The sequence below is a fragment of the Pseudopipra pipra genome, chromosome 10 (assembly GCF_036250125.1).
Source record: "Pseudopipra pipra isolate bDixPip1 chromosome 10, bDixPip1.hap1, whole genome shotgun sequence".
NCBI classification, from domain to species: Eukaryota; Metazoa; Chordata; class Aves; order Passeriformes; family Pipridae; genus Pseudopipra; species Pseudopipra pipra.
Window position 1 is genome coordinate 19782092 of NC_087558.1, and position 12557 is coordinate 19794648.

At 37.5% G+C, this 12557-nt stretch overlaps 1 protein-coding gene across 1 annotated transcript in view; it reads right to left on the minus strand.

Moving 5' to 3' along the window:
- The window catches only part of CLSTN2 (calsyntenin 2), a 318827-nt gene that overhangs the window by 62690 nt on the left and 243580 nt on the right, over positions 1-12557 (minus strand). Inside the window, exons 3-5 of the mRNA XM_064666566.1 lie at positions 8483-8678; positions 6586-6794; positions 108-257 (exon numbers count right to left, since the gene is read on the minus strand). Coding sequence (XP_064522636.1) covers positions 108-257; positions 6586-6794; positions 8483-8678 — 555 coding nt within the window. The remainder of the gene's footprint in view (positions 1-107; positions 258-6585; positions 6795-8482; positions 8679-12557) is intronic.

The following is a 12557-nucleotide window of genomic DNA, read 5'->3' on the forward strand; positions in this document are numbered from 1 at the left end:
TGTAATCAGCACCCCACTTTCCTTCCTGTGAGGGGGAGGAAAAAAAAACCAAAGAAAAGAAATTTGAACAACAAAAAAATTAAAATAGATAAGCTATTAAATCTTACCTTGCCAGCCTGGCTTGCACACTGGTTTGACATTAACTCGTACTAAGACATCTTCTGTTGCATGTTTTTGCCCACAGTCAAAAGCTGTTACCATTATCTCGTACTGGTGCTGTTTATCATAGCTGAGTTTCTCGGTGTTCCTGATGTTACCTACAGATTTAATGCAAGAAAACATTCAGAGATTCATTCTTGGCTAAGCATACACAGACTGCAACATTTGGGTCATGGTTAATCAAGTCCTTTGTGACTTCAAACTCTCTGAAGCACATGGGACATCCACAGGCAGGACAGTTAAGAGGAATAGGAAGTATTTTCTTTCAATCAGTCAGAAAAATAAAGAAGTTCTTATGTAAATATAAGGTGCTGGGGATATAATGTGGGCATGAATATATTAGAAAACATGTGCTCAATAACACTTTCTAAAGTAAGACAGTAAGACTAATTAGCAGTCACATCTTGAAATGTAAAGTATGAGTAAGTGCACCCTCCTCTTCCACATTGTCACAGAATACATTGCTTTAACATGTCAGCCACATTCCTGAGATCCACTGCTGAGCATCTGCCCAGCCTAAGGATCTTCCTGTTTTTCCAAAATATATTACCCTTCGGATAAGAGACATTTTTAGCCCTTTAACTCCTTTCCCTGGGTTTTAAAAATAGAAAGAGCCCCAGAATCACCGTCTGCATTAGAGTGTTAGCAGTATTTGATACAAGAGCACAGTTATCACATGAAAATAAAACTCAGACACAACAGAGATTATCTGCTGAACCTGACACACATATAAAGGTGACAAATTACCTGTTTCAGGAATAAAGACATTGGAACTTTCAGAAAGCAAGGGAAAGATCTTAGAGTAGTTCCTGCAGCACTGGAAGAGTACTGTGCAGAGTGTATGTTTTTGCTGTTAACAAGTTCAGCATTTTAATTCTGTCCATTTGCACTGAAATTTACTTCTTATACAAGCTGAAACTTCAGCCTGTTTAATATGTTTCACACTTTTGCTCAGGGTTGTTTGTTACATCACCTCTTTGAGGATTTTTGTTCTAGAATTCAAGAAATGAACTTACACTGGATCAATGCTACACGTAATAACTGCTTACAAGCAAGGATCAGCAAAATCAAGTTGTTTGGGCAAAATTTGAAATGGGAGCCCTCAAATCCTGGAATTTAGTCAAATACAGTGAACTGATTCCCACAGGTGCTGGTCAAAGTATCTGTTGTTAGGCATGAGACGTTAGGCATTGTTTGCAGGTTTGGGGTTTATTTTCTTTTTTTTTTTCTTTTCATTCAAATGAATGAAAGACAGGAGAAAGCAAATAAATGCAACTGCTTTAAAAAAGTCTTTCACTAGACCTCCATTAGTTTGACAAGACTATTAGCAGGTGTCTCTGTCACTGATGCACACTCCTTGTCAGAGCCCACCACTTTTCTTTCTACTACTACTACATTAAAGCCAACTTTATTAGTTTAATTGAAACTGTCATGCCAGGCCTGAAGAAAGGCTTCTTTTGCGTTTATCATCATATTCAGGTTCAAAATCTGTAGTCTAAACAAACCCTTAGTTACAGCTGCAGTTAAAATCAGGCCCAATATCCCATTTGCTGTTGGCTTTGAGTCTCCCTCCCTTTCAGAGCAAGCACAGAAGATGACAAGCCCTCTTATTACTTTTATGTCTCAAGTGGAGAAACAGAAGACCTGCTGAAGGCTAATATGGAAACAGTTCTGTGTCCTACAGCTTCTGTGGTTCTGTCTCTGGGGTACACTTCATCTCACCAGGCATGTTTAGTTCTGCCATGTAGACTCCTCTTCCCTCCACAAAAGCAACTGCAATAACAATACCAACCACCTCATTGTTCTTGAATTAGCAATTGGCAAAACAATTTAATCTGCCTGTTTTACGATCTTGAGTTGCTTGATTAGTAGCTGCCTAAGAGCATTTAATGAAAAGCTGCCACTATGTATACTTAATTACTGATTTGATATCTGCTCAGTTGCTCTTTCCTTTCTGCATTATATTATTTCTTACATGAATCTTTATATTTCTCTATTTGCTTCTCTTTGGTATTATTTTAGTCCATAATCAGCAAAGACAATTCTCAATAAACCCAAATTGCTTGAACCTACATAAGCAGACTGCTAGAACTTATGTGGCACATTAACTGTCCTATAAGATTTATAAATTGTTACAACATATTTACATTTCACTAAATCTCTCCTCCAAGATTTGTATTCCATTGTGGTCTTTTAAGATTTGGACTACAAAGATCTTCCCTATTATGTGTTATTCTGGAAGGTCATTTGGATGTCTTGCAGATGTTACCCAATAGTTTATTGATTTCCTAATAATTTTTTTGTTACCTCTGATCTTTTATGATTGTTTGGTTTTTAACAATTTAATCAGTATGACTAAAAAGTAGACACAGAAGGGAAGCACTATAAATACAGACTAATTAAGGTTTTAGAGCCGATAGTCTGAAAGTTTCTATTTACATGTCACCCAGAGACAAACAGGGAATTTAATGTTAAAAAGAGAAAAATGTAATGGGAGAAGTAAGTATATTTCTACACAGTTCAAAATTAGGCCATAAAATATTCTTTTTTTCCACTCTTCCTAAATATCTGCCTTTTCCTGGAAATACCCAGAGGTATAACAGATTAAAAATCCAAAAACCAGATAAATGACTACAAGAATAAAACAAATCCTGCCTGAGGATACAGACATTTACAGCTGTTTCTTCAAGGCCAGTTTTGGGGATAGGTTGATACAGACATCCCTCTTTTATGGCTGTCTTTCACCTTACTTTGGAGCAGTCACAAGAATGGGGAAAGATTTGGCTCATTTACTATGGCAGTTCCCCCTTAAATTCCACACTTACTTCCTGTGTGCATAAAAAGTATAAAACTGAATCTCCTGACTCACAAGAGCTGAGGGATAGTGTTACATGAGTGGTCTGACTCGAGCCTGCTCACAGGATTGGCAGGTCAACATCTCCACGGGCCAAGAGCCACCAGGAGCTCTATTTGACCATAAATCCACTGAAGGATTAGAATTTCCTCTTGTCAAAGAGGTTAATTTTTCAACAAAATTGGAAAGAGTCTGTGGTTTAATAGAAAAATTAATAGCAGATGCTTAGCTTTAAAGTTTCGCTACTTTTCTGACCACATGAAGTTTACACAGCTCCTACCACAGGTCTCAGTGCTGTAAAGGATGACCTTGTGAGGTCCAGTTCACCTCTGTTCTCTAAGATATGTAACCTGATAGAACCTGTACTGACTGGACAGATAAGCCAGTATCTCATCCTCACACTGAACAGTCTGAACACATATTTGAGAAGTGCTTCCCAGTGGTGGGTGGCAAATAATAGTTATCCCCATTTTAAAGATGAGAGTAGGTCAGAGCTGTGGCAGAATTTGTATCTATACCTGAGTTCTCTGATCATCTGACCATGATCCCTGATAAAAAAATGCACAAGATGCATAGAAATGTTGTTACCTGGCATTACAACAGATCTGAATTGTGGTTTAATTTTTCTGTCACCTGAAAAAAGTCTACACAAAATTGAGAGAATAACTGACATGATGATTGGGACTCTCTGCCAGGAAGAAAACTACACCAATCTGCATGCAATAGTACTTTAAAACATATTATAACTTATACCTTTAGGCCCAGTTCTTTGCATAGCAAAGCATAAATTTGTCCTCTGCCTTTACATGATTGTATTTTATGCCTAAGAGTTCATTACCCTCCAAGTTAGGCTCATCATATACAAGAGTCAATTTTATTAGTGCTATGGTTTCATAACACAATGTAATTTTATTCACAAGGAAATCACATACCAAGGGCCAGAGTTGCCAAATGCAAATGGGAAGCTTTATATTACATGCCTTTCGATGCCTAACTTACAAAGGCTTAGGATGTGTAATATAAATTTTCAAGACAATGAAATGCTCCATGTGTGGAAGTAGATACAAAAAATAAGTTCTGTCTAAAAAGACAATGATCTGCCAAAATAAAAAGAGCTGATGGAATAGCATGTTCATCTTTCTCCAGACCTGTGTTTTTGGTTCATTTCATATGTTGGTGGTGAAAAAATCCACCATTTGGGACAGACAATGGCATGTTTTCCTCACCACCACCCACCACACCCACCTCACCCCTTCTTTTTGAGCCCCCTGCAATATTTAGGTTTGATTGTAGGCATCTGGTTATACTCTGGCTGGGCAATGAAATTCCACACTTACATTACTAAAAAGCAGAAAAAATTATAACCTGCAGAAGACACAAGAACCCAGATTTGTAGTTCACAATGGGTAAAAAAACCTATTAACAAGAATCCTAATTAGAACAGTATTAGCAGGCAGTCCCAGGCATTTCATACACCTATTTTAGCAATCCTGTAGGGGAAAAAAATGGGCACATTGCCAAAGAATTTGCACCAGAGAAAGTTTATATCAGCTGCCATAGAGAGACATTCTCAGCAGTGAAATGTGTTGGAACTCAGCAATATATTTCTGTCACAAAATAAAAGTGTAATCATCTATTCTAACTCTGTCTCTAATCCCAGTAGGTTTAAGCAATTACCATTATCTTAAAAATTTGCAAATTAGACTGCAATTACTGTTGGTTGTGGCAGCACTGTTCTTTTAGTGAACAAATAGATCAAAAAATATTAATTGAATTCATGGCCAAGAAACTGCAAGTATTACAATCTTACACCAATTATTCACTGTAGGCTTTAAAGTCATGTTTAAATCAATGATTTTCTCATTGCCTTTGCTGAAAAGCAGGTCCCAGGCATGAGGACAAAGATGTAACCAAGGATTCCTGACATTTCACATGCTTTTGATCATGCCTCTGACTGTAAAAAACCCATGATCACGCCTGAGGCAGCTGCACTGTGTGATAGGAGCTGAAAAAGCACAAGCAGTAGAAATACCTACTCTGTATCCTGCTAATTTTAGTGTATTATTTATCCATGATATCTGTCACAAACCTGGTATGAAATTATGAAACTTGTGTAAGTACCCAGGCCCACAGGAGGCAAATCCCACAGAGCTCTGGAAAAATAATAGTTTCAAACAGAAACATGGAGAACTTCCTTATATGACAAAATGGGAAATCTCACAGGTAGAAAAAAGTCCACAGAGAGGAAAAGCTTCTAGGGAATTGCTCATTTCCAAATGCCCCCTTCCTGTAAAAAATCCTTTGTGCAATTCTCTGGCAAAAGATTACTGTGCCAGATGACCTCATTTACTCAAACACAAACATACTCATCATGATTATACCTCCTATATCGTATACTTGCCTCCCAGTGTATAATAACATTTTCCCCAATGTCATTACAATTTATTGATGCCAACAGGTTATTACCTTGTGATGCTCAGCTGCTCATTGTGCAAGAACTGCACAAATAGAGATGAATAATTTTTGAACAGGGTAGAGAGCTTTTATAAAAAATCCCAACATTAAAATGTCTGCTCAGAGAAAACAGGAGCTCCATGCATGCTTTCAATTTCCAATTTGGCCAAAAATCAGATTTAACTTCCAAGCAGTGCTCTTTTCTTACATATAACATGGATTAAATGCTTCTGCTAGGGAAGATAAATCAGAGCACTGGTAGGTATGCACACAGGGTGCTTGTTCCCAGGAAACTATTTTGTGTTGTCTGAAGCAAGTGGAGAATGGGAGGGAAGATGTTCCACACACTTTTTATGGAACCCAGCCACCACTCCCAAACACAGTGTCATGTTCTGTGCTGCTCCCTGGTGAGAAGTTGGCTGGGGAAAGGAGGAAGCTGACACAGAGGGCCATCAAGCTCAAAAACTGCTGCATGTGGAAAACTTTATATGGTTTATTATTTTCTATATAATACTACATATATTAGAAAAACAACTAAAACCAAAACCCACGAAAAATGGTACTAATTCTGCAAAGCACATTTTCTTCCATACTGCAGAATAATGGACCTGCTTCAGGAAGCCCCACAAATGGGCACATCTGTGGACCCACAACCCTAAAATTTTAACGATCAATAAATGCATCTTGAATATTGTCAATTCTATATTCAGGGTCTGCTCCAGAAAGCTCAGAGGAATGGGGCTAGCTAGAATCCAGTGAGTAAACCCTGTCAGGTAGGACTACATGCTGCATTAGGAAATGCCATCACTTGGATGAGAAACTAGATCTGAGACAATTAAGAGGATGGACTGAGTGACAGAGGAACGTGCTGCTCGTCTAAAACAGGTGGTTTAATTTCCACAGTAAATTTCTGTGCTGTTTTCTGCCCAAACCTTACCTAAAAGGGCTGGAATTTCCCAGCGTAACAATTCCTTCATTCTCAGTGATGAGCAGAGGATTACTCTCCTGAGTTAACACTCAAGCCAGGTTCCCAGGTAGTATAAACAAGCAATTATACCATCTACAGAAATTGTTGCTCTCTGTCCCAGAACTAAGGACTGTTCACTCTCCACACTCACCATTCCTGTCGATGGCAAAGGGAACATCTGTTGTGACAATCTCATAGTTGCAGATCTGGCTGTACTGGGGAGAACAGTCCTCATCTATGGCCTCCACCTGCAGGATGCTGTCATAGATCTTCCCCTCTGTCACAGTGGCCTTGTACACGCTCTCCTTGAATGCTGGTGAAAACTCATTGACATCCTTTACCTGGATGTGGACTACTGCCCTAGAATAAGTAAATAAGACATCAAAGAGAAAAATTAATTTATCGTGGCACCTCACTAACAGTTTCTTCTGAAAACACTTGAAAAGACTAACAAAACATATCTAGAAAACTCTGTAAGTACCTATTAAAATGAGATATTACTGAATTTCTATGTTTAATTTACCCAATTTGGTATCTTAATGTGGCACTAAGTAAAAGTCTATTGCCACTGCTTGTAGGGAGAGGACTTCATGGTGCTCTCTATTAAAATCACTCTGTCTCTTAAAATGAAGTAAATGATACCATTACAGTGTAAAATGAGCAAAGAGAGAGGAAGAAAATTACAGTAGTCTTGCATATTCACTGCCTAAAAATGGTCAGTTTATGAACATTTTTCCTATTAAATAAGGCTTCTTCTGCTGATTATAATTATCTAATCCTTTAATTAGTTACAACACTGTACATGTAACCCATTGAGGTCTTTAGTATTTAATGAGTAAACTCTAAAGGCCTTGCTTTGAAAAAATTTGCTCTCTAGTTTGATAGGCAGAGTAACAGAGGGATAGAGAAATGAAAGGACTTTTGAGATCAGTGGCAGAGCCATTAGTGTAGCTAATGTGGGGTGTAGCTTAGTGTGGGGTTTACTGTAAAAAACATTACAAGAAAGGGTAACAAAGTCTGGTGTTGATGGGCCACATTTCACTTAGTTGAGATTAGACCCAAATTTTCCACAAGTGGAATGTATCAGCTTGTTACTGACATGAGAGAGGGAAACATGATAAAACTTAACACTATGAAGCAAAACCTGTTTCTGTGATTTGGTAGTTATTTGATATTGCAGGCTTCCTTCTAAATGCGTATTCTTTTTAAATATCCTGAAAAACTTCAGCATCCATTATAGACCTAATTAAATTTTTAATTATCATGTGTCCTGGATCAGGAAAAGGAAGAATGATTACTATAAATCATTTACTTAAATGGCTCTCAGCAAAATGAACAATTTGTACAGCACTTATACATCTACATGTAAGTTAAACTCATCTTTAATGACAAATGGTCTGGAGATTAGTTCCATGAATGAAAAGGGAAAAAGAAGGCCCTGTACCACTTAAGCTTATGCAGAGAACTGGCTCCAGAACAAAAAGTACCACCTACTGACCTTCAATACACCTCTCTTTCAGAGGATTTTAGTTCCTCTGAGACTTGCTGTCCAAAAGCTGAGGTCAGAAACACACTGTCCAAATGCAAACCCTGCTGCAGCTCAGAGACATACATATACTAAAAGAAGAGGGTCATTTATCTGTTTTTACCTTTTGAAGTGAGATGAACAGAGAGAAAACCTATTCAAAATTTGTAATTATCAGTTAAAAGCCAGCTTCTTGTCCTGGATGATCTGTTTAGTCAATGTATTTAACATGAAAGCAAGAATGGAAAAAAACCTGAGATGCATTTCTCCACTTGAACAGGAATTCTATTAAAAGCTTTAACTGGAACCATTGTAGAATGGGTCAAACTGCAGCAAGCAAAAAAGAAAAACATTTTCTAAAAGGAACAAGGAATGAAAAAAAATGGATGGACATTGCAACAATGTTTCATCTTTGTTATATTTGCTTTCTACCTGACAACAATATGAAAAGGAGCCCTTCAATATACTACAGAGCAAACGTATGCCTAAGCAAAAAAAAAAATTTCTCCTCATTTTCACCCACTTGTGAGATTTCTTCCAGTTGGTTCCACTCGGTCCTGATCCACAGTCATAGGCCTGGATGATGAATGTGTATTCCTTCTGCAGCTCACAGTCAATAGGACTCTTTGCTCGAAGACGACCTTCTCCAGACGTCTTGTTCAGCACAACAGCTTCAAAGGGCATTTCTTGTCCATGGATCTTAAAAGCACATATTTCACCTGGGAGGAACAGCATAAAACAATCATAACTGGGGGGGCCTAAGTCTTATGCACTGGGGTGACACTTGAGAAGTTCAGCTGTATTTCACATGCTGCTATAGATGGGGAAAATACAGACTCAGACATTGGTTTATAATACATCCAAAGGGTTCATTAACCATGTGCTTGTACAGTGTGATGTGGAGAGTGCAGCTCTGGCACTCCCCTCTTCCTCTGTCATTACTAAATGGTTTCCTAAAGTCCTAGAGACCATTCCACATGGTACTAACAGCAATCCCGAGCTACATTATTTTTGAGCTAAATTAAGAGACTGTATTTACTTAAATAAAACAGGAAAAGAAAATAAGATAATGTTTTAGAGGTAGCCTTTTTTTAACTGTTGGCACGCCTTCTTTGAGCCACTCGAGCTGGCAGGTGGTAGCAGATGTTCAGATTCTTGCAGTTTAGTTTCCCAACAGTGAAAAAACTAATGGTGCAGAACATGGGCACATTCAAAATATATCTCGCTCTATTTACAGATATACATCATCTTTGGAACAGAAGTAGCTGAAGGAACACAGACGAGTGTCCCTTTTGGACATCTCAGGCACCCACCCACATTCACATGCTCATACATGAATGCCTTCTTGGCAGCAACTCACTCTGCCTCCAAACTGCCTCCTAATATAATGGATCCATAGCTTCTCTCAGAGGAATACTATATAACAAAACAGATGATACTGCAAAGAGTAAAAAAAATTGATTTGGACGCAAAAGACAACATAAAGAATCTTGTGAGAATATGAGTCTGGAAGGGGAAAAAAGACCCAGTTTCTGGTGATCCTTTTTTTATCCTTCATTACGATAGGAAGGATATGCACACCTAGTTCATTTTTAACCACTCCAGAATTCAACTTTAAAAATGAAATATTTATACAAAGACCAATGTGACTTAAATATTTTTATGACACATTAAACACATGCTCTTTTATGAGCAAGTCAGGCTCGGGATATGCATTATAGATTCAAAGCTGTCTCCCACTCACATAATCCTTTTCCATTTATTTCCAATTTACAGTTGCAGCCTTCTAGAAATCTCCTTGCCAATCATATCTAAGTCAACTGCCAAATTCTAAATTAACTCCGAATCTATGACCTCTAATTCAGGCCTGGCTCCTCTTTCTCTATTTCTATTATAATATATTGTTTATTTTTGTAGAAGAGAGTAGACAGTGACTTTATAATAAGGTGCTGGAGTTCATAATTCCTATTATGTGTGATAAAGAAAAATGGCAAAGGTGTGTGTGGAGGGAGCGTGGGGATTAGGTACATTTAGAGTATAAACACAGGCTTTTTAGGATATTCCCTCAACTGCCATCACATAGGGTTCCCTTTATTATAACAGGAGTTGAAGCTTTGCTCAGTCATACACTGACATTTCGGCAGACGAATCCCATGCTTTCCAGTTGCAATCAATCCTGTGAATGTCTTTACAGGACCAGAACACAGTTGTTTTAGCAATTATGAGGTAAAGTACATTAAGTATTTTCTTGGATATTTGCTTGTTCCAACCCCTCACTCAAGGGGCATAAAAGAGCCACGTGGTTTCCCAGGACAGACAAAGATGTGCTCTTTTCCAGGCTCTCTCTTGTTTACCCTCAATGAGCCCAAATATTTGGGCCACAGAAGGAGGAATGGATCTTACCCTGAGAATCAGACTGTGAAAAAGACTAATACTTTGCTTATCCATAAAAGCAGGTTCCAAAATGTTTACGAACTGTGCACAGGAAACAAAGCATATGATTAAGAGAGGGCTGAAGTGAAGCAATTTGTTCAGCTTTAATTGTGGGCACTGATCACGGAGTTTAAATCTCAGTGCTGTCACGCACATCTTAGAAAAAATTATCCAAGTTTCTTTGTAACTTCAAAATGAAACATCCATCTAAAATGATGTTGGGGATTTCAGTTTTATTTTAATTGAATAAAAAAAATACCAGTGTAAATGCAGGAAGGCTAATGGAAAATACTATTTTTTATGTTCTATAAAACTGGCCTTTGTAGTTTCTTAATAAACTTTTCCTCAGATGCACAATTCACCAAGAGAAATCCTAACTTCAGTGTTTTGTGTTTATTATTTTATCGATTCACTGTTTGATTGCAAACAATACAGCATTTGCAGACATCCAAGCTACTGTTCTTAAAAAACAGAAATAGCTCAGGGCAGAAAAAAGTTCTCTCAGCCCTAATCTGAACATTTATCACTTTTTCCTCTCCAAATACAGAGGCCTGATGCAAAGCAATCATAGAAGCAGCACACGTTCCAATTAGTTCTCAGCAAATATTTTAGAAGTCTTTATATCCTGCTCCTATTCTAGACACTCCAGCTTTATATAAAACTCTAATCTTATCTTTATATCCCCACTTGCCAAATATAAAATAACGACAGCTGCCTGGATATGGTGAGATATTTGTAAACACACTATGAAAAGCCCACATACACTTCCAGAATGTGGCTACAGCAACCTATTAATATGAAAACAATTGTAAACGTTTTTAAAAACTAGGTAATTTTTTTTTTCAAAAGAAGGATTCTGCTGCTGTTTCCAAAGAAATGAGTTAACTGTTGAAAAATGAAAATGTATAGATTCATAATGCCTTTTAAAAGGTGTCTTAATGACTATATTGCAAATGGAAATGATAACAGAGTTTTAACAAAGCAGAAAATTAAATGAGGTCCACCTTTATACTGCAAGACACACACATTGACAGATATATAGAACTACTGCTACTACTAGGCATTACAAATAGTGTCTTTAAAATATAACAGGTACTATTTCTCATTGTTAATGGCTTTATTTCAACCCAGCTGAGCTAACCCCAGACCTATACAATGCCAATGGGAATTGTGCCAAGCTTATCTTATTTAATGGGTTCTCGGGTAAGTGTGGTTGTATAACTCACTGGAGGAAAAGGACACAGGGTTTCTCATTCAGACTCACCACTTAAGTTCCAGTACAACTACAGTCAGGACTTTGGCACCACCTTCCTTTCTTCTCCTTTGCAAGGCTGGAATAATTAGAGTGCAAACTGGGACACTGTTTTTCTCGCAACAGACAACACAGCAAAATAATGCACTTTAGTCTTCATTTCACTTGAATGGGTTTGGGAACAGGTCGATATAGAATTTTGTGATCATAAAAACAGTGGTGGCAGTGAGTTGCTAAAAAAAGGGTAAGTTGATGATACCACATAAAGGTAGAAGCACATAAAGGTAGAAGCACATTCATGAAGTCCTACAGCAACTGTGTCCAGGGTACAAGGACTCCTTTCTCCCATGGACAGGATGTATATCCTGTGGGTTTCCAGTTGCTTCCCATAAAATCTTCTGGGTGCAAGGTTGAACTCTGCTGAGAGTTGTTTCATTTTAATATGTTTTAACTAAATTCTGGACATGTTTTTTCTTCAAATCATTCAGACTAAAATTAGCCATAAGAATCTATTAATATTGAAGTCTACATTGTTTTAGGTTGGAAGCCTTGGTAGAGATCCACATGTTATTACTGCAGGGACAATAATTATAACATTTCCTCTGTATAAATTATAATAGCCTGAAAAAACCTACTGACAGTTCATAACTTCTGAAACACAACTAACAAATTTATCCACTGTTTGGAAATTGATAAAGACAGTGCTTCCCATTGAGTTACATTTACATCCAAGATTTAGTGATTATAAGCCTTAATCAATAAAATTGCATTAAAAATTACTGCCTTTTATACAAAACACATGGAAACTCATGATTCTTTCACTAGAAATAAAAATTTCCCATGTTACTCCTTTAGGAACTACACAGACTCATTCACTGAAATCAGTTTCAGCAGTTATTAAAAAGCACTGCAT